The 22705-nt window shown below is 41.7% G+C and overlaps 2 protein-coding genes across 2 annotated transcripts; one reads left to right on the top strand and one right to left on the bottom strand.

Annotated features, from left to right (window-relative positions):
• Positions 1 to 1820: 1820 nt before the first annotated feature.
• marcksb (myristoylated alanine-rich protein kinase C substrate b) lies at positions 1821 to 4550 on the bottom strand. The gene is made up of 2 exons (XM_028395872.1): positions 4191 to 4550; positions 1821 to 3227 (listed from the first exon to the last, which is right to left on the bottom strand). Exons 1-2 carry the CDS (start codon positions 4284 to 4286, stop codon positions 2661 to 2663), a joined length of 663 nt encoding a protein of 220 aa, XP_028251673.1. The 5' UTR covers positions 4287 to 4550; the 3' UTR covers positions 1821 to 2660.
• Positions 4551 to 7272: 2722 nt separating this feature from the next.
• Positions 7273 to 22229, top strand: fyna (FYN proto-oncogene, Src family tyrosine kinase a). Its single transcript, XM_028395307.1, has 12 exons — positions 7273 to 7432; positions 13470 to 13726; positions 16558 to 16653; positions 17275 to 17374; positions 17597 to 17700; positions 17980 to 18129; positions 18210 to 18374; positions 18536 to 18715; positions 19047 to 19123; positions 19471 to 19624; positions 20267 to 20398; positions 20754 to 22229. The coding sequence occupies exons 2-12, from the start codon at positions 13480 to 13482 to the stop codon at positions 20960 to 20962; spliced, it is 1614 nt and encodes a 537-aa protein (XP_028251108.1). The 5' UTR covers positions 7273 to 7432; positions 13470 to 13479; the 3' UTR covers positions 20963 to 22229.
• Positions 22230 to 22705: the final 476 nt, after the last annotated feature.

Here is a 22705-nt window from a genome sequence, read left to right as displayed (position 1 = left end):
TGCTGTCCCACTCACCATGTTGTTTATGCAGCTTAAACAATATGTCACACATAGTTTCAATAAAAAATACCTTTCTTTTGTTCCTCATATAAGTCAGAAATTATGATATTTTCACCCTACATATATATTAGCCCTCTAATATGTAGATGATAGAGTAGTGCTGCATAACATTACAGGGACATATGGCTATTTAGCCTCTTGGCGGATCCACATGCTGAAATAAAAACAGCTTTACTAAATATCCTCATCATACATCCTCTACATGTGCAGCTTCTGAGGTGCACGTGACTCCAATTTGTGCAAGGAAATGTACACGTAAGTAATAGTAATTATGTAGATGTCTCCTACATAAAGGTCAACATGGATAAACATCATAAAATACAAACCTCTCACCGGATGATGGCTACTGGTCGCCTACTTTAGCAGCCAAAGTTTGCAAAGGCTACTCCACCATGCTGAAAATAGTTTGGGTGTGGGATGAGGGACAGAGATGGTTCTTTGGCAGGTCAGCAGCTGTTTGATCTTTGGAGAGAGAGAGAGACGGTGGTTAGGTGAGGGGCCCGAGGGACAGAAAAGAGAGGAAGCTGGTTGAAAGAAACCGCCGGGGATTGCCATGTGAGGGCACTGCCATTCAGAGATGGTCTGTGGTTGGTGCACCAGGAGGGAGAGACAGGAGCACAGATGGAGAACTGCGTCTGGTCCACTCCAAAAGCCACACTCTCCTAAATTATCTACAAAGAAGTATTACACCCTAATATGTTTTTGATTGTAGGCTCACCTGTTCTAAAACAACAAGGACCTAGCAAAGCAAGCTATGATGGATAGTGAGGCATGATGTGAGGCTGCCTGTGAGCTTGCTTGCTGGAGGCCAAAATAAGCAGCAAATCCCTCAAACAATTTGGCTGCGATGGACAGACAGACTAGGAAGCAGAAATAGAAGCATTATGTGTAAAACACACCCTGCCTGCGGTGGCCGAACCTGCAATACACAGGGTTAAAGTGGCTGCAGAAGGAAATAGATGGTTTGAAATGAGCATGGGTACAGCTGTGGGCTGCTAAAAACACCCTGGAGAAGTTTGCTGCAATCTCTTCCACTCTTAAAAAGACTCTGGTGTTTTTTTATGGGGTTTTGAGGTTTCATAGAAGGAATCCCGGCATGTCGATGGTGAGCTCAGGCGTCACTCGTCACGCTGTTTAGATACAAAACCTCTAGACATAGTAAAAAATGTTTGTTTCAGACACTATCATTTATGGTGCAGGACATGAATCTCTATGTTTGAAGCACGACTTCACTGATGTAATTATATTGTGGTTAAGATCTTCATTTCCTAAAAATACTGTGAGGCAGCAAGTATGTCTCACTTTTGGTGCAAATTAGGTTGGTTAAGGAGACAGAAATCTGTACGCATTACCTCATGCTCCAGCTGTTCTAGAACCAAATCAAAGTCTGAAGCTACTGGAAAATGTTTCAGAAGCCGTGCAGTATTTCATCCTTTTGAATAATTAAATCAAACAAAGCATCGATGATTAGACTTACTCTAAATGTTACACTGTCGTTTTAATGATTCCCTGCATGAGCAGATGGAACCCATGAATTTTCCACACCACACCACACGAGGGTGCTGCAAAGCAAAGAAACCATGTGTGTCTGATCTCAGCCACTGAACGCCAGACAGAAATCAATGAAACGCGTTTGCTAAACATGAATAAATGAGCTCAGAGTGCCACTTCATTGTTTTATTCTTCAGCAGTATTCACAGAATTAACTTGATACCAGTTTGCAGTCAACATTACATTCCATTTTGAACGTGAGCCCCGTTATATACAAATCAAAATGCCATTTAAAGACTGTATGTCTAACTCGCAAATGTGTGTGCTTCTCTAGTGTATGTGTTGTTGTAGTCATCACAGCTTGATGCAAATTTTGCTTAAAACATCTCCCAATTTTATTCAATCTTACAAATGGTGAAAAACAAGAAAAAACTTCATTTACAATGGGTAATCTGTTAAAAACTTCAGTCATTTAGGTACATCTCAGTCATAAAACCAGTAATATCAAAGTCTATACAACGTGCATTACTACAGAGTTTGAAAATGGTGGAATCTAATGGACAGTGATAAGCACCTATTGTTTTTTTTAACTAAATCTAGTTGGTTCAGGAATGGTTTGTGTCCACAGGAGCGTTGAGCTTAAAGAGTTGTAAACAACTGTGCACTGCAAAGACAACATTTAAGACTTGGATTTAGGACTTTCCCTTTAAATACCACAATGTGTCATAATCTTGCAGACACAGCTTTAGCTGCTACATCCAATTGCCCAGCACCAAATACTTGGATTAAATATATGTCAATGTGTCAAAAGTCATGGTTTCATGTTGAAAAGAAAAAAAGATTCCCACTCACATTCACACTTTCACACTCATCCATGTCACAAATGCAAGCACCAATGAGCAGTGAGGAAGCAGCACACTCTCCACTACACCTCCTGTCCATCACTGCCAGGGACATTGCAGTCATTATGGATGAGATGGTTGCAGAGTAGTAAACAAACACCAACAAAAAAAAATTAACGTAACAAAATCCCTGGTTTTAGACAAGTCCTCGCATTCCTTCAGACGGGCTACATCATCTCCTTCATTTCGGTGTCTTGTTCAGCAGGATTACTCGGTGGCGGCTGTGGCCTCTGGACTGGCTGCCGTCTCTGGCTCAGTAGGTGAAGCTTCGGCTGGTTTCTCCTCTGCCGCTGCAGGTGCAGCTTCTTCTGCCTTCACCTCCTCTGCCTTTGGCTCCTCAGCTGCAGCCTCCTCGGCTCCCTCCTCGCTAGCCTCAGCAGGCTTGGCCTCTTCGGTAGCTGCCTCCTCTGATGCTGCTTTCTCTCCCTCAGCTGCTGCTGCTTCTGCTCCATCCTCTGCCCCTTCCTCAGACTCCTTCTTGGTCTTCTTGAAGGAGAAGCCACTGAGCTTAAAGGAGGGTTTCTTGAAAGAGAAACGCTTTTTCTTCTGCTTGCCATCCTCGCTGGTGGATGGAGTACCTTCCTCTGGCTTGGCAGAAGCCTCTCCATTTGTGGCGGCAGGCTCCTTCTCACCGTTGGCCTCAGCACCCTCTACTTTCTCATCCTCTTTGGGTGCCTCCTCTGTAGGAGTGCTTCCATTGGCCTGCACATCAGCTTTGTTGGCTTCCTCTGCAGCAGGAGAGGCATCCCCATTAGTCTTGGCATGACCATTCTCCTGAAAAGAAACAGAATAAAGAAATAAAAATCATTGTAGGACATAAACATCATGCTACAAGAGCTGAACACTTATTTGTTTGCAATCACACAATTGAAGCTGTATGAATGCATTTGTGTGCAGGGCAACACCCTGCAAAATGTGGGGTGCTGTAATTAAATTCACAGACTAGCAGGAACCAATAAGAAAATAGCCCCAAAACTGCAACAACATCTGTTACTAGGAGAGTGACGACAGATCTGTGGCTTTCAGCAGTAGGCTAGTTGGTTAAAATGCAGTAAAGCCGGCGTCCACCAGGGGGCGTTAGGTGTGGAAACAACATAGGAATTTTTGTTTTTTTCCTTGCTTTCAATGACCCATAAAAAGCAAATAGTGTGTATTATTTGAATTTGGATTGATTCCTCTTATCTCGGTGTGTTTTTACAGTTTGTTGGATTGTGTGTGTATAAAAACGTGGCTCATTTTTTTTGGAAGCCGGCAACAAAGGCGTGGTACCGATTTTAAAATGGCCATGCATCAGTGAGAGCGGCCACAAATGCCTGCTGCACACATTTCAGACAAATGAATTAAAACAGACGCAATAAAAGATCCAGATTAACTGTAAAATCTTGATGATAAAACATTTGTTGTATTCTGCAACAAAATATTAATCAGATTATTTGTGCAGAAAATGCGTAGATATAATCAAATTGTATTCTAAAAAATGTGTGCGTTAATAATCTCATGTTTTAAAAAAAAAAAAAAAATAAAGTCGGATTTATATCGAGATGTGCAAAATAAAGCTGTAACAAAGCACTGGCCGGTGAAAATGGATACATGTGGCCACTTTCCCTGAATGCCGGTGAGCGTGGGGATGCGCTGCAGGGAACATGGAGCACGCCATTGACGCAACACATTGCTAAAATTGAGACAAAATTCCGTGCGAGCAATTAGGACTTTAATAATTAAAATGCATTAAATTACCTGTCCGTTTGTCTTGGCTGCAACAGCTGCACCTTCTGCCGGCTTTTCTACCGCAGCTTCCTCTTTTCCAGGGGTTTTGGAGATTTGTGCTCCCATGCTTTTGTTCCAACAAAGGAACCCAACCGATCAAATGAATGAACAAAGACCGCAAGCTTCCTCCCCAAAAAGATTCAACTCAAGCACCGACACCTCCTTTTTGCAAACCGAAGCCGAGGAATAAAAAAAATTAAGGCGACCACAAACGGACGTGTTGCAGGAAAAATGTAGAGAGGATGCGAAAGAAACGCGAAATTCTTCCAATTTTTTCCCCTAGCGGAGTTTGTAAATGGAGAAATTGGCCCCGCCGCAAATGAGATGCGGAGTACAACGCCCAAGTCCACTGATGAATGGACACTGGGGCTATGACGACAAAGCCACACCGTCTCCACCAATCACAAGTCCCGGATCCAACGAATGGGGAGGTCATGGAGTGGGGGGAAGGGGGGGCACGGACAATAGAAGAGACACAACAACATGGCCTACAACTTGTTTTTAAACCCACTTTAGAGTGCAGACACCGGCTTTTATTCACATTTTAGCGACATTTCAAACAGTTAGATCTATAAATCTATCCGATCCAGAGACAAACATTAGATTTTACAGCAGACAGAAGTCTTGGAAAATACTTATCCTCTGCACTGACAAATATTGTGCCCATATTTTTCATTTTCAATTGCATACCCATTTAATGTTGCAATTAGAAATAGGTGGAGGCAACAATCTTCTAAATTATTGAGTGTTTATTGACTTAGATTATATATATTTTATGACCCTGCATCCAGAAAGTAATGTGTAAAACAACAGTGTGTTTGTTTGTTTGTGTTAATCTAATTATATCCGAACTTTAATGCTATTGTATTTTTTTTAGTCTATAAAGCACGTTCTAAGTTGATCTAAGGTCACAGGGGAAAATACAAAGAGAGGGTTAGGGTTAGGCATAAATAGAAGAGGCCTGTCAGTCAGAAAAAGAAACTAAAGAGGGCTGAATGAGAAGCCTGACAGAGAGCTCATATGGTTTAAGGATAAGTGGAGTACCGAGGCTTAAATCTATGCCAACAATAAAATCATAGATTAAATTAATATATGCATCAAAACAACAGCATGTTTTTGGATGGCTGTCTTGAGTAAGCACAGCTCAGCTGATCGCATGTTATATCATCTGGACACCCTCCTGACATATGCCATGCTCAGTAAACAGACATCCCCTGTAACCACAAGCCCTCTGTGCCCACAGCTCCCCTCATCCCTCTTCTTGCATAATAGTGTCTTGTCTGCTTGTTGCAGCTGGAGCATCCCAGTGACCCAGATATAATGAGAGTTTATGGCTCTCCGCTGCTGCCTGCTTTCTCCAGCAGCCTGCTGTGCTCCAACTTCACCACCAGCCACAAGTCTCCACTCTCTCTCTCTCTCTCTCTCCCTCTCTTTCTACCATCACTGCATGACCCACATCTCCATGGTTACCAGTTCAAAATGGCTGCATGAAAGAGGCTGCATGTTAGCAGACTATTATAGCTGGCTTTAGCGATCGTGACTCCTGGTGGAGGAGAAGCGGGGTGAGAGTGAGCTCAGGACTGCGTGGCAGCAGTTTGAGGATTAGGGTGACTTCTTTCACCCCCTCCTCCCTTCTTCAGGCTAACTAGGCCACGTTCATTGTATTGTTGTGATATTCTGATTACATGCAAAGCTGTAATTATTATGGTAAGCTGCCATGAATATGTAAACTTGAGGACAAAGCCAGGAGGGCATGGAGTGTTTTTCTAATAAACAAAAAGATTTTCAGTCCATTTATGTTTTTATATTAGCCCTGAATAAACAGCTGAAATGTCTAGAGGATGCAGAAAAAAAAATATATATACACACAAAACTTATATTCAAATGTAGTGATGTCAGTAAGGGGTCTTCTATCTTTTTGTTTTGGGTTTTTTTTTTTGGGAAGCTGCATTTGGTAGCTCCATTCATAGGGAACCCCTATAGAACTCCATAATAGAGTGTTTTGTGATATTGTATTGATTTCTTGGCTCACATTAGACAAAATAATGTTGTTGGATATGTAAGGAACTTACAGGAATGCAAATATAGGTCACATCTTATTTTACTCATATATAATGCATAGGGTTCTATGGCTGCTAAGTAACTTGTTGTACACAGCTCATGGAGTTCAGAGGTCAACATAGACATCAGAGGTCAACATTCCCAAGCAAATGGGAAAATTTAATGTGTAAAATCTGAATATTGTTTTTACGAAAATTTTGCAATACATCTTTTATCTTAGAAGTTGAGTATGGCAGAAGTTACAGGCCTTGGTCACATAAATCCAATAATTCCATGTATGCATTTTACCACCTTCAAAAATACATCAGCAAGTGATTCAGATCAAGAGGAAAACATCAATGGGACATCAGGATAATTGCTCCTTCCTCAGTTTTCTGAATTCTAATTGTTTTCTGAATGTTTTTCCTTTGCCTCCCTTTTTTAAAAGGAATCCTCATCCAGCTTTCTTTGTCTGCACTAACCTGTGTGCATCTGTTCTGACTCACGTTTAAACACCAGAGTAAACACACACAGACAGCTCCTCATGACTCGAACAAAAACAGACAATTTGCCAACCTTGCCCTGTTTTCCAGTCACTCCAAAGACGGGGAGGTGCCCGGCTACACATTGTAGTCTGTCATTGGATGAAAATGGTGCCAATCAAAGCTCCTGGTCAGTGTGGATGCGCGTCAGGCGTACGCAACCACAGCTGCGTAAACACACACGCAGACAGACCGGAAAATAACAGTGCGCTTTCTGCATAAAATAAAACCACCAACGGGTTACGATTAACTAGTTGTGCTTATACTAATATTACTATTGCAAGCACAGTGGAATTAATAAGCTCTAAATCAGCTTAGGCTCAATTAACGCGCGCATCATCCTCGTTTTTACGCACATCGGTGTTCTAAAAACAGGCAGGCGTTTTATTTTGAAAGGGTCAAAGGAAGCTGGGTTTGTTATTAACTTGAGTTTGACGCTGGTCGCCATCGTCATCATCTGTACACACGGCGGCGACAGGAGCTCCTGAATCGGCAGGGACGGGTCTCCCACCGCCGCTATTCTCTGTCTCAGCGCGGAAAAAAGACACAGTAGAGTAGAGAAACATCAGTGGATTTCCCTCCACGAAAAACCCCTTGGAAACTCCGATGGATTAATCTGATTTGTCTGCGGTAAGCACGCTTTTATTTCTGTGTTGAATTTCAATCGGTGCACCCGCCTTGTCCCCTATTTTGCGCTGTGGACTGCGAGATGAATTCATCTCGGGGAAGAGAGAGAGAGACAGAGAGAGAGCAGAGCAGAGGAGATAAATAACAGGTTTGGTGTCGGTGCAAGTCACGTCAGTCGTTACTCCACCTTGTCTGCAGGTGTAGCTTTGTGTATTTAACAAGCAACTTTGTCCAAGAAGTGTAAAAACTGAGAGTGATGCCGTTGTAATTGTGGATGATGTTTTGCAGTGATTCTGGGAGATGGGGCTCTTGTTGCAGCAGCAGGGATGGATGCGCTGCAGAACAGAGCTGACCACTGAGGCCATGCATTACACACACACACACACATTTATACACACACACACACCACAACGGCCTGCAGACAGCATCCTATTGACTTACCTGCAAAATAATTATCATATCCTTGAAGCTAATTGTGGTGCCACGCTGTTAAATATCCAATTAAAACTGTCTTAATCGGGTTATCTGATGTGTCTGGAGGTGCAGCCATCCATCTTGTAGGCAAACACTGGGGGTGAGTTTGTTTGTGTGTGTGTGTGTGTGTGTGTGTGTGTATGTGTGTAAGTAATAAGTTAGGCTGCACTTCGTGTGGTGGATGGCAAATGTTCTCTGGGCACTCTGAAGCTCTGTGTGTTCAGCCTGTCCATGAATGACTGCACAAATATGGATCACATTTGAATGAAAGGAGCTGCATATTGTGGTTTTGTGCACCATGTACGTTTCCCCCCAGGGCCTCCTCACTGTCCATACAGCTAAACCCACACACTGGCACACGAGCTGCCTCACACGAAACATAAATATTCAACTAAGGGTTAATTGATTCTTAGTTAAAGCAAACCGCGGTGATTTACAGGCTTTCTTGTGGTTTGTCAGTGTTACTCCATCAGCCACAATTAAAAGATATATTTACTTTTATATAATATATATTTGTCTTTCCTGTCCTAACTCTTGTTTTATGGACTAAATGAGTCACAGAGAACTTAATAAGAACAAAAAGGCTCTTGTTATTGATTAGTCTGTTAAATAACTAATCAGTTTAGGATCTTGTTTATTATATAAATATCAGAAAATTATGTAAACACATCACCACAGATTAGGCTAATTCAGAAATCTGGTTGGGAAAAAGGCACAGATTTGTAACAAAACTGTTTGAATGTAGTTTAATGGTGTTGAAGTAGTTTAAATACCAGTCGTTTAACCAAACTGCAACAAAAAGTGTCATCTTCCAGTGTGCTCATTATCACAGTCATGCCGTTGGAGTCCTCTTGCCTTGGTTTTCACTTTCCATCAACTTGTCTGTGATCAAGTTCAACTAGAAACCTTCCAGCCTCCTTCTGCTGTAGACCCACCACATCATTATTTCCAGTGGATTCTTACATTGATTGACCATTGCCCTCCATTGGCACAGCATTTGGAAAGAGTCATTTAAAGCCCTCAGTACAGACTGTCAGGCAGAAGCAACAAGAATCTGTGCTCTGGAAAGAAAATATTCTCCTGATTGGAAAGTCATCCTCTCCTCTAAATCTCGCTGACTGAATGGATATTTATTTACAATGGGCTCAGTGATTTAACATGACTCAACATACTCAACTGTGAACACTAAAACACAGTTAGGCTTAAACCCACATACTGTATGAAGCTCAGCTGTGGGTTTTATAACCAGCTCTGTTCATTCAGTACGTGAAGAATGCTTTGAAAGCTTTAACACTGCGTTTCATTGTGCTCATAATCTTGTAGCAGAGTGAAATGTGGCCATTGTCTTGTTGTTGATACACTGAATGAACTCACTTGTCTGACACAAGCAAATGTTGTAACTATTCGGAGAATGGCAGCCATAAGGAGAAGGCTGTCAGTGTTGTACCAAGTCCAGCAAACAGAGCAGTGGGTTTCACATGTATTCACAGCTGAAATGGTCCCGTCTTTGTTGATTGAAGAGAAAAGTAGAATTTTGGAATTGAGTTAGGTCGCTGTCAGTGTATTGCCAGTGGGAGAAGAGTGGGACGTTTGACCTTGTTTTGTACCATGTCAATGATCTGAGTGTAAAGGGAGCCCACTCTTCAAATTGAACAGGCCCGTCTTGTTAAAAGCTTCTCTAAATTGCAAAATGGCTGCATCTGGAGGGATTTGTAAGTTCACTGAGGTTAAATAAGAAAGAGCACAATTTCACAGTTCACTTGTCAAATTTTTTTTTACTCTTTATTGGGCACTCATGTGGTGTTTAAATTATTGGAAATATTAGTTCCTGATTTCCTTCTTCCAATTTTTATTTAACAATTTCCAAATGAGAGACTCAAATGTGGAAAGATGGCGAGAAATTTGTGTTACAGTTCACACACAATCATACCAAACTTTGGAGCAACTTTGGTTATACACACTGTTTGTGGCATCCAAAAAAGACACAGAATGTCTAACATTTATGGTTGATCAATCAAAAAAGGTTTGTTTTTGTGTAATAAATAACAAATGCGTTTGTCTCACACGTTCAGTTATCAGTCTGCACATGTGTTCGTTTCTCAGGCCTGACCGATCCGTTACGCTGTGACCCTGACGTGCCTGCCCTTTTAAATTAGTATATTGATCACAGCTTTACTATAAAAGGACCAAGTATCCCATTATGGCTCCCAGCACAGTGAGCGTTGTTGTTGATGATTAACACTTGTGCTCGCTCAGTATCAAAATAAATTTTGGTGAATTCATTTCCAGCAGTGGTTGTGACTGATGTAGCAGCACTGAGTGGAGTATTGACTTCTGCATGTAAAGGAATCTCACATGGTCAGAGTGACCATGTTTTAATGATGAATGTCAAATCCTCCCACTCCTTCATCATCTCTTCCTTCTGCTGTTAACTCATTATAACTGCAGTCTTGTCCCTGTAGGACCCTCCTCATCACGCCATTGTGGACCTCTCCGAGGCAAGCTGTTCATTTGGGTCTGAAAATAGCGTGACGATTGTTCTCGTGGCGGTTGAGGTGGTCATGCGATACTCAGGCTGTGCCACGGAAAGGAACAAGGCTCGAGGCTGTGATGCCATGATAGTTTTTTGGGGGGGGACGGGGGTGAAATTTTTCTGCAGGTTAGACGCTGTTGAGCATGTGTCTGTGTGCCTCTCTGAGAACACAGCCCTAAAATCTATATATCGCGGGAGTTTGCTTTGACATTTTGATATGATACATAATGTTGACCCATGCGTGTAATTGAATAGTCTGAACGCCTGTGATGAATGCTTGTGAAACTCTTTATTATATTACCACGACAATATGATAAGTCTGCCTGTTGCTGTTGATAAACGACTTAAAAGAGTGTTTTGATGTCCAAAGATGGCATTTACAACACAAAGTACACATAATTCATATGCTTACAAAATGAACCATTGCAGGAATCATGTGCATATAAACAATACAAACGGCCTAGTTCCTGTGTGGCAGAGTGGGTACAGATAGTAGTCCCTGGCCTTTTTTACTTGAAGAAGATTTTCATAATCCCCACAGGCAGCACGACGACATGAGATCTCCCCTCATTTACTCTGATCCCACCAGGAGAGGAGGCAGTGCTATTTCAATCACTGCAGCCAAAGAGAAAACCCACCAGACACAGACTATACCTGTTTTACTCCAGTCAGCTCAGCTAATATTGTGCCATTCATTATTTAGAGCAGTCAACGAGGTTAATATATTATTCTGTGTTCATTATGCAGAGGGCTGGACTGAACATATACATACTTGGACGTAGAATTTGCACATATTGTAATCAGTCACAGATTCTTACACCTTCTCCTCCTAATACAATGAAACATGATGGCTTGGGGCGTTAAATGTGCCCAAAGCAAACCCCAAACCCTTCAAAGCTTTACTGTTTTCCTAAGTGGTGCTAGATGTAGTCAGTTTTGATTTTGGGTTTAAGTGTCCTTTTTACACAATTTACCAATAATAAGATCTTTCTTATTTGTCTTTTGCTTTCTCCTTAAATGGAACTTTCCACATGCATTTATAGGATTGTTCCTTTCCTATTAAGATTGGGGTTGTGAATACCAGGAGAGTGTAGCAGTAAAAATAAATGTCAAAGAAGATTATCTGATATATTTTGATGATTACTAAAGAAGTAGCAGCAGCCCTTCTGCTTATATTTCTGTCTGTGGTCAGAGCTCATGCAGTAACGCTACCGCTGGGCTTGTTTCTCCTTCTGGGTATTTTATAGGCAGTAATGAATCACAGAGATCTCTTTCTCTCTGCAGTGGCTCCCCTCTTCTGTTAGTTAAGCAGAGTGGAGCTGATACTATACACCCTGAAAAAGATGAATTCCTGCACATCATGTGCTGTCAGTGTCTGCCTCATAGTAGTGATTTTTCTTTTTTTTTTTTTTTACTTGTCACCTTAAAAAAGTTACTTTCAACAAAGGGATTAATGCCATTTGTACCCTTTTATCACCCAAGCCAAAAGCCAGGTGTTGATGTAGTTCTGTCCAGTTTAAAACAGGCCCTTGACAACCTACTTACACACTGTTGCATCAATATTAACCCAAATATCTAATGTCAGACCACGAGTTGAGATGTAAGCTTTTTAAATGAATATTTAATCATTCCTGTGCTGGTGCTTTTTCCCACCACTTCAAGTAGATAAGAGAAGTTTTATAGAAAGTCAAAACTGAAACTCCAGCGTTATCAAAAAAATAAAATAAAATACAAATACTTTTAACTTCATTATTTAACACTAAGGATGCTGGCCACACCATCTACCAAAAAACCCTTTTGTGTTTGTCTTTTTGCATGGTTTTAAATAAGAGGCCACACAGCTACAAATTGTGTCTAAACTTTGCTCGGACCGTGTTGCAGTGCTCACAGTATGCAGCAAGTGACACATCTGTTTGCACTTTTTTTTCCTACGTAGGCATTTGGGTTTCTTGCTAGTAATGTAAAACAGGCCTGTGTAGGCCCGTGTTTAACCATTAGGCTGCACGGCTTCAGAACCCGGCTCGGATTCCTGTAGGATGATCCGTTTACTCCTAACAGACAAGAGGCACAACCTGTGAGTATTATTGTGGATAACTGAGCCTGAAGCTGGGGTAGAGGAAGCAGAGTGGTAGTTTCCCTTGTCTTCTGCCTGCTGCAGCACTGGTCCAAGCACCACCTCTCTCCATCCACAGACACTGTAAACAAGTATGTTTCCAATTAGTTGTCTCTGAAGTCAGCTGGCTGCTAATGCTGATGAAAGGCAACGCTGCTGTCAGCGGCCTCTTTCTAGCCGCATTGGACCCAGCTTCATGAGTTTCTAGGGCTTAAAAGAGAGGGGAGGGCGGGGGCACGGTGAGCCGAAATTATTTTAACTGGGTCTATAAAGATGGTACGGCTTCTTTTAATTGACAGAGCAGACTGCCTCACTCATTACAGAAACTGGTTTAGCTTTGCTTTAGTGAGGCCAAATGCTCTGTCAGGCCCCCCTGCTGAGACTTGGTGTGGAGCCAGGGAGCGGTTTGCTGCAAAGGGTCTCTCTGTGCATTTTAACTGTGTTGTGAATTTACTGTATATGTGGATGTGTGTGTGGGTCTGTAAAAAAAAAACACCAAAGAAATGAAAAATAAATAACGTGCATACCAACTTCAGTAAATTCAGTGGATGGATGTAAATTATTCTCACAAGTGTGGTCATGAAATAAGATGGAAACGTAAACCAATAAGCAGTGCTGTGAAATTCATTAATGACAGGTTAAACTGGGCATTTCTAACATATATTTACAGAAGTGATCACATTAGGGAAGCACATACAGCTCACTTTATGTTCCTTTGTTTAGTTAGTAATGCAGTTAAAAGTATTGTGTTTAATTTCAGCCTAATTGAAAGATTGTTCAGAAGGCTCTCTGTAAGTCTCAGAGGAATCTCAGAAATAATGGAATATTGAATCATAATTTCCCCAATGGAGACGGCTTTGAAACTATTATTTCACCTACATACTAAATCCATCTTGTCTCTCTCTTCTTTCCACCCACAGACAGTAGAGAATGGGCTGTGTCCAATGTAAGGATAAAGAAGCAGCAAAACTCACTGATGACCGGGAGACCAGCCTTTCACACAACTCGGGCTACCGCTATGGGTCCGACCCCACGCCACAGCACTACCCCAGTTTCGGGGTCACCACCATTCCCAACTACAACAACTTCCACAGTGCTGCTACGCAAGGAGTGACGGTGTTTGGAGGGGTCCACACGTCCTCGCAGTCTGGAACGCTTCGGTCTCGAGGAGGAACAGGTGAGAACAGAATACAAATGACAGAGTATTCCTTTAAGTCATAGTAACTTCAGTGGAATGTAGCGCTTCCCTCAGTAGTCATAATGATGAGGGCAGGGCTTTTTGGGTTTTGTAAAGGTATTTATCCAATGCTAACCCTGATTAACTCGGTTCCAAATATTATCTTGGATCTTCCCTTATCATACACACATGAAGTGTTTTTAACCTACCTATGAAAGCCCCTTTCTTAAGTTGTAGTTTTAATAAAGATTTTTAACCAGATGTCTCAGAATGAAATCATTCCCTCTTTTCAGGTAAGTAACAAAGTAACCAGCTAGGGATGGGGCGATCTGCCAACGTAATTCCATAATTTCCGAAACAACCTGCAGAGATTGCCGATTCATGGCCTATGTCTGTGTATGTTGTCTACTGAAATCCACAAGTGACTCCCTGTCCATGTGGAATGGATTTCCTGAATGGAGGCGTATCTCATTGAGACGTGGAGAAAGGAGACACGCCTCCATTCTGGAAATCCATGGAGCATTGAGCTGCACTGAGGCTAACCAACTTTTCATCACAACTACAGTCCAGGGCTTTCACACGCATTTCAACAAGTTTACGCACTCACACGCCACACATGAATGATTTACTTCATTAACCACACAGAAATTCTTATAAACTATTCTATAAGGCAGATACTGTGCGCTGGTACAGCTGTTAGCAGCTATCAGCTACAGGTCTGAGTTTCAGCTGCAAGCATGTGTTCCATGAATCGGTATCGGCAGATATCCAAATTCAGGTATTGGGATCGGATCGGAAGTAAAAACGTGGAATGGTGCATCCCTAAACACAACATTAGGTTTTCAAAAATACATGTCAATTATTTACTTAATAAAGAAAGAATTATATTAGAATTATTTCTAATGGAATAAATTCTAATGGGAAAAAAATAATGTTATTTTAAGACATCAAAATAACATGTCCTCTTTTTAAGGAAACAACTCAATGCTATACCATGTATAAATGCATAAAACACAATATAACTTATTTAACCCTCAAATGGATTAACTCAGAACGGTTTAGTTTACTAAGCTTAAGGTCACTTGAACATATATTTTGGGCCCACACACACCTTAATACACTGTCTACTAAAGCCGGCAACTAAAATTATTACAAAATGCACAATGTGTAAAATGTACAGTATGCTGCTGTTTGTTGTGGCCCAAAACTTAATGGCCGCTTCACTCCTGAAAATTAAATAAATGATACCCGAGTTATTGTCCCGTCCCGTCCTTCCTCCAACAGTCCCAGGAGCAGGCTCAGCATCAAATCAGCATCTCACCACAGACTCCGTCGGTTGTTTTTTCTCCTCTCTAGTTGCTGAAAGAACTCAAGAGTCCTAGTTGCTCCAACCTTTGTCCGGGCCTGGTCTGTGTCTTAAACAGCAGACGAACCTCTCAAACTGTTCAACCGAAGGAGTCAAAAATGTCTGTTCAGTTGTGATGAACTGACTTGAGCTACTTCAAGGTGGCTAAGCGCTAGCTTTAGCGGTAGCACAAAACGTAAACAATCTGAACTTCGTGTAGAAATTCCACTTGTCTGTCTTCTCACAGAGTGGCAACCATAAGACACAGGTTACACACTGCTTTGTGCACTTCTAACTTTAACATTAATAATGAAAATCTCCGTATCACGCCCCCTTTCGCGTCGCTTCGCAGCTCTCTCCAAGCCTGTGTCTCCCTCTCTCTCGTCCGTGCGGAAACACCTGAGAGCTGACGCTGCTACCGATTGTTATTAACCCCGTTAACCCCGGTTTAGACGGTTTTCAGAAATACGTCGTCTTCTACATTAAACAATAAACATGCAAAACTTCTTTGTTTGTATATAAAAAAAGAAATAAACAATTTTACTGCAGTGCAAAAAAACAAATTACCTAAATTATCTGTGAGACACATCTGACGACCTGAAACACCAGACATGGTGCTGAATAGTGGGGCTTTAGAGTGTCTCACATAAGGTTTTATTATAAGATACATTTATTGTGCAATGCATAAATTAGCAGCACCTTTTGCTCAGATGACAACTGTGTTTTTGGTGAGGGTACATTTTGGCACAAATAAACACTGCATCACCAGTGTGGATGAACAAGAAAGAGCAGCCTGATGGAACATTCATGTTTAATATTGTAAAGGAACCACTGTCTTTAAAAAAGTCAATGAGACTAGAAGTAGAGCAGAAACCTCGTCTGACCTTCCTGTGAAGACTAAGAGCGCTGTTGCATTGCATTATTGCATTGCAGCATTATATCTGCGACTGTCCAGAGAGGATTCAGATCACATCAGAAAATGAGCTCATTCCACAGTTTCAGGCTTATTAAGAGATATGGGGACTCAAGGGCCAGTTCTTATCATATCCGAAAAATGTGATTGGCCTCCTTCATCTAGATTTTGGCAGCAACTCTTTTCTATGGGATGCTGATAGAGAGCCATATTTCTTTATTTGCATGTGAAACTTCCCACCATTAACAGCTGCTTGTTGAAAGCACTTTCAGGCCTACTGCTGACACATAATGTTATAAATTCATGCTCTGTTTTTGGTCTCCATTAAGTCTTGCAGGAAATATTTTTCTTTACTTGCCAGATCCCCCATTATCCAGTTTTAACTGGAAATGATTGCCTTATGTGCTGAAATTTGTAGGCTGTAAAACAGACAAAAACAAGATCATGTTTTACAAACCTGACTCTGCACATCGCATCTTGTAACTTGATGCACTGGTTATTTAAAAGTGTCAGGTACATAACAGGCAGCCCACAGATGAACAAAACACATGTAACATTCTGCTTGTCCTGCAGGAGTGACTCTGTTTGTGGCTCTTTACGACTATGAAGCCAGGACCGAAGATGACCTCAGCTTCAGAAAGGGGGAGAGGTTCCAGATCCTTAACAGCACGTAAGTGTGAAAACATCTGCATGACAGCATTTTAAGGGTGGTGGTCGGTTGTGTTTTTTTCCCGTCCTCCCCGTGGTTTTCTTCTTGAATGTTTGTCGAATGAAATGTTGCTACATAGGCACACAGAGGGGGGAGAACCGGGTTGTCAGCTAAAGATGGATTTTTCATGCTTGCATTATAGAAACAAATCAGGATGTGTTACTGTAGTTTTTCTCCAGTGATTCTGCCTTTCTTTCTATTTTCTAAACTTTTTCTGGAAAAAAAATCTTCTTGGACGATCGTTTCCATGGCAACAGCTGACTGATGTTTGAGCTGGTGCTGTTTAAAGATATCCCGCCCCTTTTTGGAGACTATTAGCTGGTCCTGAGGCTATTGATGTAGCACATAGCACAGATTCCTTCTTCTCTGATGATAGGGTCATGCATTCACAACACTCCAACATGAAACAGGAAGTGCGTACTCTTTCATTGACACCATCACCAGACCAGCTAATTAATTGTCTTATTAATCAATGGCTTTTAAGTGATTAATCACAGACTCTCTAGTGGCCTGTACACCCGAAAACAAACTGCTTTGTGCAAATGTTGATTCATCTCTGTGTTTTTTTTCCAACATGCATCCTGAGGGAGACTGGTGGGAGGCTCGTTCTCTCACTACAGGTGGAACTGGATACATTCCCAGCAATTACGTAGCTCCTGTGGACTCAATCCAAGCTGAAGAGTGAGTAGAACTTTTTTTTTTTAACATGAGAGCACACACAGGCTGAGTGTGGGAGGCACGGCAGCTTCATCACCAGAGAGCAGATCATAAATATTTGAGCGCTCTCTTCATTGCCTTGTGTTAAATGAGGCAAGCACAGTATGGATAGAAGACGAATATTTGAATAACATATAAAATGTTACACGTCACCGTTTATTCTCTTTTTTTTTTCTCTTCCTGCAGCTGGTATTTTGGCAAATTAGGTCGAAAGGACGCAGAGAGGCAACTGCTCTCCAATGGCAACGCCAGAGGCACTTTCCTCATCCGCGAGAGTGAAACAACCAAAGGTACTCAGGCTGAGCAGCCTGGAACAGGCTGACATGTTGAACCCTTTTAAACTTGAGGAAAACAGACAGATGTGTTTGTGAACAAATAAATATTTAGGAACACTTTCGTGTGCCAGTAGAAGCAAATTATTTATAGATAAACTCAGACTAGCATAGAATCATAATATTAACTATGCAGTGTCGCCTAGATACTGTGGGCTATGTATATTATTAATACTAATTAATATAATATCACACACTTACACTTGTTAAACACAGATTGTATTTGTTTATTTCCAGGGGCCTACTCTCTCTCCATCCAGGACTGGGATGACATCAAAGGAGATCACGTCAAACACTACAAGATTCGCAAACTGGACAATGGAGGCTACTACATCACCACCAGAGCCCAGTTTGAGACACTCCAGCAGCTCGTTCAGCACTACTCTGGTGAGACATTCACAAAGACATCCAGGCAGAGCTGTGTTGTGTTTGTGTCCAGCTTTACAAGGGAATATTTCTTAATCCAGCCAGGGCTGCGGGTCTGTGCTGCCGACTGATCGTGCCATGCCACAAAGGCATGCCTCGTCTGACTGACCTGTCCGTCAAAACCAAAGACGTGTGGGAGATCCCGCGGGAGTCGCTGCAGCTCATTAAACGCCTTGGCAACGGCCAGTTCGGAGAAGTCTGGATGGGTGTGTATCTTTTGGCATGAGTGAAGAGCTGGACAGCTGTGAGCGGTCCAGCTCTGTGTGTGTGTGTGTGGTGGATTTCTGGGAGAATAGAATATAATATATATATAATAGAATATTAACAGAATCGGATTGACTAATCAATCATTGGCATCTGCTGTTAGGTACGTGGAACGGCACCACCAAAGTGGCGGTGAAGACGCTGAAGCCGGGCACCATGTCTCCTGAGTCCTTCCTGGAAGAAGCTCAGATCATGAAGAAGCTCCGACACGATAAGCTGGTGCAGCTCTACGCTGTGGTGTCCGAGGAGCCCATCTATATCGTCACTGAGTACATGAGCAAAGGTGGGTCCTGTTTTAAAGGGACAGGACAGTGTACCGCACCTACACATCATTACAATCTACAACGGACAGAACAGCATGAGTCCTACTTCTCTATGACCACATTGTTGTACCAAACACAGATTATTGCAGTGACGGTTGAATTTGAGTAATGCTGTGAAAAACACTGAAGACAAATCTGAGCCAAATGTAACACGTGTGGCAGAAATCCCAGAATTCATGCAGCATTAACTACAATGTTTCCCTCAGTTTGTATCATTCTGAGTCAAGCATTGGCAGCTTGGGATCATTCATGACAGCAGAAACTGTTTTCTTTTTATCTTTTTTCTTTTAGGGAGTTTGCTTGATTTTCTTAAGGACGGAGAAGGGCGAGGCCTCAAGCTGCCAAATCTAGTGGACATGGCAGCTCAGGTACAAATTTGGATGCTGTGCACTCTGACAGAGAGACTAATTCACTTAACAATATAATCATTAAAGCTCATTTACAGCCATTCCCTTGTGATATTATGTCAGATTTTGCATTTTTTGGGGAGAGCAATTTCTCACTCTAGCAGACTAAAATGGCAGCATTGGACATTTCTGTGTATAAATGTAGCACATTGTTGTTTAGCGATGAACAGTAAACGTCATCTCTCTCTCTCTACTGCTGATAACATTCATATAAATCTACACAATGATCTTGTTTAGCACAGATTGAATGACCTTGAAACTCTTCAGTGACACAATGTTCAATGGAAAATAATAACTCCATTTCCCAGGTGGCAGCAGGCATGGCATATATTGAGAGGATGAACTACATCCACAGAGACCTGCGCTCTGCCAACATCCTGGTCGGAGACAGCCTTGTGTGCAAGATCGCTGACTTTGGTCTGGCCAGGCTCATTGAGGACAATGAATACACAGCAAGACAAGGTAGGCCCAAAGCACACATGTTTCTGTCGTGTTCTCTCAGTCCCCAACCACAGCGACCTCCTGCTAACCATCAGAGGAAAAAGTTGGCGTGTTGGCAGATGTGTCTTGTTCCATGTTGTCACCATTTACACACACACACTAGCAAGTACAGCATGAGTATGATTTTGTCTTAATGACAACAGTGGAAAACAGAAGCACATGTGGTTACAGCATGGAGAAAAATGACAATCAACGGAGTTCCCTGTATAACAGAGCACTTGTTATTCACAAAAAAATCAATCCGCCACCAAATATCTTGTTGGAAGGAGGAAAAACAGGAATCACTCAAGTGTTGTTCTCCCCCTGAGTCAGGCGTGAACTACACCAGGAGGACTTCCAGACTCTCTTAGTCACTCTGTCAACATGTTCAGTCACTCATTTGTTAGCAATTAAAGTGTTGACTTGTGACAACCTGATCCAAGAGCAAACCGAGACACAGAGAGATAATGAAATTGTTCCGTTATCTCCCTGGTGGGATGTTATATAGTATAATGAAATCACAGAAGAAGGAGGAAAAAAAATTACACAGCTGACCTACTTTGTTGTTTTTATCTGGAGATGTAGCAGTTTGTTAAATAAATTACCTGTCTGGATCTGTTGTAGGTGCCAAGTTTCCCATAAAGTGGACTGCTCCCGAGGCTGCGCTCTACGGAAAATTCACCATCAAGTCAGACGTGTGGTCATTTGGCATCCTGCTGACAGAGCTGGTGACCAAAGGCAGAGTGCCCTATCCAGGTGAGCGTGGAGATTAAGCAGTGACACTTGATTTCAGTTCATCGCTCATGTTTGATTAACTGTGTGTGTGCTTGAGACGCATGGCTAAAAAAAAGAGCAGCGTGTTGCATAATGTATATCATAGTGTGCATTATGCAGAGAAATGTTCCCAGCTGACTGTGTGAACATGTGAAATGTTCCTGTTTATCTGCTGTTTCATTCTATATTTAAATAAGTGACCCCTCCAGAGTCCACTGTTAGACACAGACAGAGATTTCAGTTGAATTTGTGAAATAAATTGAAAGTTTTTGTGATATAAGAAATTAAATTGGTCTGTCACAAACATAACGCAGTTTGTCTGTGCTTCTCTCTCCAGGCATGAACAACCGTGAGGTGCTGGAGCAGGTGGAGCGAGGCTACCGGATGCCGTGCCCGCAGGACTGCCCCATGTCCCTGCACGAGCTGATGGTGCAGTGCTGGAAGAAAGAACCGGAGGAAAGACCCACCTTTGAGTACCTGCAAGCCTTTTTGGAGGACTACTTCACTGCCACCGAGCCTCAGTACCAGCCAGGGGATAATCTCTGAGCACCGCCCCCCCACCACCCTCATTTCATGTCATTCCTTTCCCACTAGAGGGAGCCAGACACCATCATCCCTCTCTCTCTCTCTCGCTCATCCTGTGGCTCCAGTGATCTTAAAAAGCTCATCGACTGACTTTCAAGCTTCACACAAACAGGGACAGACAGCAAACTGACTATCAAATCAAAGGATGTTCCTAAAAGTGGGCGTTAAAAGTGACTGCCATGAAAGAAAGACATGATTTGTGTTGTGTAACTTGTATGTAATGTAAATATGAATTGCTTGTTTACTTATCTTTTTTGTTTGATTTTATATTACTTTTGATAATTTGGAAACGTGTGGATTTTTTTTTTTAATCCAAAGTTAAAGTTGATTCAGAATTACGGCTCATAGAGAAATGTGTGAGGCTCACGGCTGGTTACATAATACTTATTGGAATGGTAATAGTTAGACATCGTGGACAGAAGTGTCTCTGACGTTTTGTTTTTTTTCTGGGAGTCCACTGGCCTTTTTTACGAGGTTATGATAACGATACTTCTCTCCTCTTCTCAAGGAACTTAGATGTACTATAACACCTGTTCTTGCCTTTTCATGTTTAGTAATATTCTTATAACGTAAGGGAATGCCTTCATGCTTTATACACACTAACTTAGTGCATCATGGACTCTTCCACCTGAACTCAAACTGTATGCCATCTGCACTCTTACTAAGTGCATTCATCACATTTCAGCTTCAGCCAATGATTTATAGAACGGCTTAAAGTAACCTTTAGTTGCGGCGGCCATTGTTCAGCTGACTGCTTAGTATACTGACTGATATTTTAACATGTATGTTGCATTAATGTATGGCAGCAGGCTGTGTAAGAATTGTCTTTTTTATTTTCTTTTTTTTGTTTGCTTCAGCGGCCAAACCAACAAACAAACAAACTGCCACTGACATGACAGGAATGAAGGATGTGTATTGTCCCTCCATAATGTGTATTTTTGAAATAACATGAGACCAAATATATTTGATTTGATTTGATTTTTCTTAGTTTTTGTAACATTTCAGCCAGTTTGTTATGTTGATAAGATTCAGTGATTTCTTTAGTTTTTTATCATCACCAGTGAAAGGTGCATTCCAGGAAAATGCACTAACTCTGTGTGTATTTAAGTTGCTTTCCATATGGATGGAAATGTCACAGTTTTACTCTTAATTTAGTAGATATACAAATGGTCTCCGCATTATTTATTGTCTCTGTCTGTTGCTCGTACACCGCTGGTTTTGAAATAAACAATCTTGCCATTATTACACCACTATTTAACACTGTTTTTAAAGCTGCAAAGGTCACTGCATGCTTCTTTTATTTTCTTGTGTGTGAAGATATTCACAACTCTTGTGTAAAAATATTCAGCTGAAATGGTTGAGTTCCTACCCTCAGTTTAAGGCTGACTTACAGTACATGGCTGAATATATGCAAATCATCCATAGGTGTCTACCCTGCAGCTCGTGGACCAACAACAACAACTTCAAACACACAGTGGAGCAACCTGAGCTCTGCTTTTAAAGGGGTTTTTGTTTTACCGTCTTGTTTAAAGATTGTTCTCATAAATCATTTTCACAAGGGTAAAAATCTTACACAGGTGAACCTTCCTGTCCGATCTGGCTGAGCAACAAACACACGCACACACACTACATGTACACACACAGCATTCTTGCCTCTGATTGGACGCAGCTTAAAATGTGAAATATTTGCATATAGCAGGCTTT

Source organism: Parambassis ranga, chromosome 22, assembly GCF_900634625.1.
Source record: "Parambassis ranga chromosome 22, fParRan2.1, whole genome shotgun sequence".
Taxonomy (NCBI): Eukaryota; Metazoa; Chordata; class Actinopteri; family Ambassidae; genus Parambassis; species Parambassis ranga.
This window is presented reverse-complemented; position numbering and strand designations above follow the sequence as displayed.

Excerpts from the sequence above, each read along its gene's own strand:
- marcksb (XM_028395872.1), bottom strand. The coding sequence starts at position 4,286 with ATGGGAGCACAAATCTCCAAAACCCCTGGAAAAGAGGAAGCTGCGGTA. Across the intron at positions 3,228-4,190 it reads CAGCCAAGACAAACGGACAG|GAGAATGGTCATGCCAAGAC; the intron begins GTAATTTAATGC and ends GTTTCTTTTCAG.
- fyna (XM_028395307.1), top strand. The coding sequence starts at position 13,480 with ATGGGCTGTGTCCAATGTAAGGATAAAGAAGCAGCAAAACTCACTGAT. Across the intron at positions 13,727-16,557 it reads TCGGTCTCGAGGAGGAACAG|GAGTGACTCTGTTTGTGGCT; the intron begins GTGAGAACAGAA and ends CTTGTCCTGCAG. Across the intron at positions 17,701-17,979 it reads CGAGAGTGAAACAACCAAAG|GGGCCTACTCTCTCTCCATC; the intron begins GTACTCAGGCTG and ends GTTTATTTCCAG.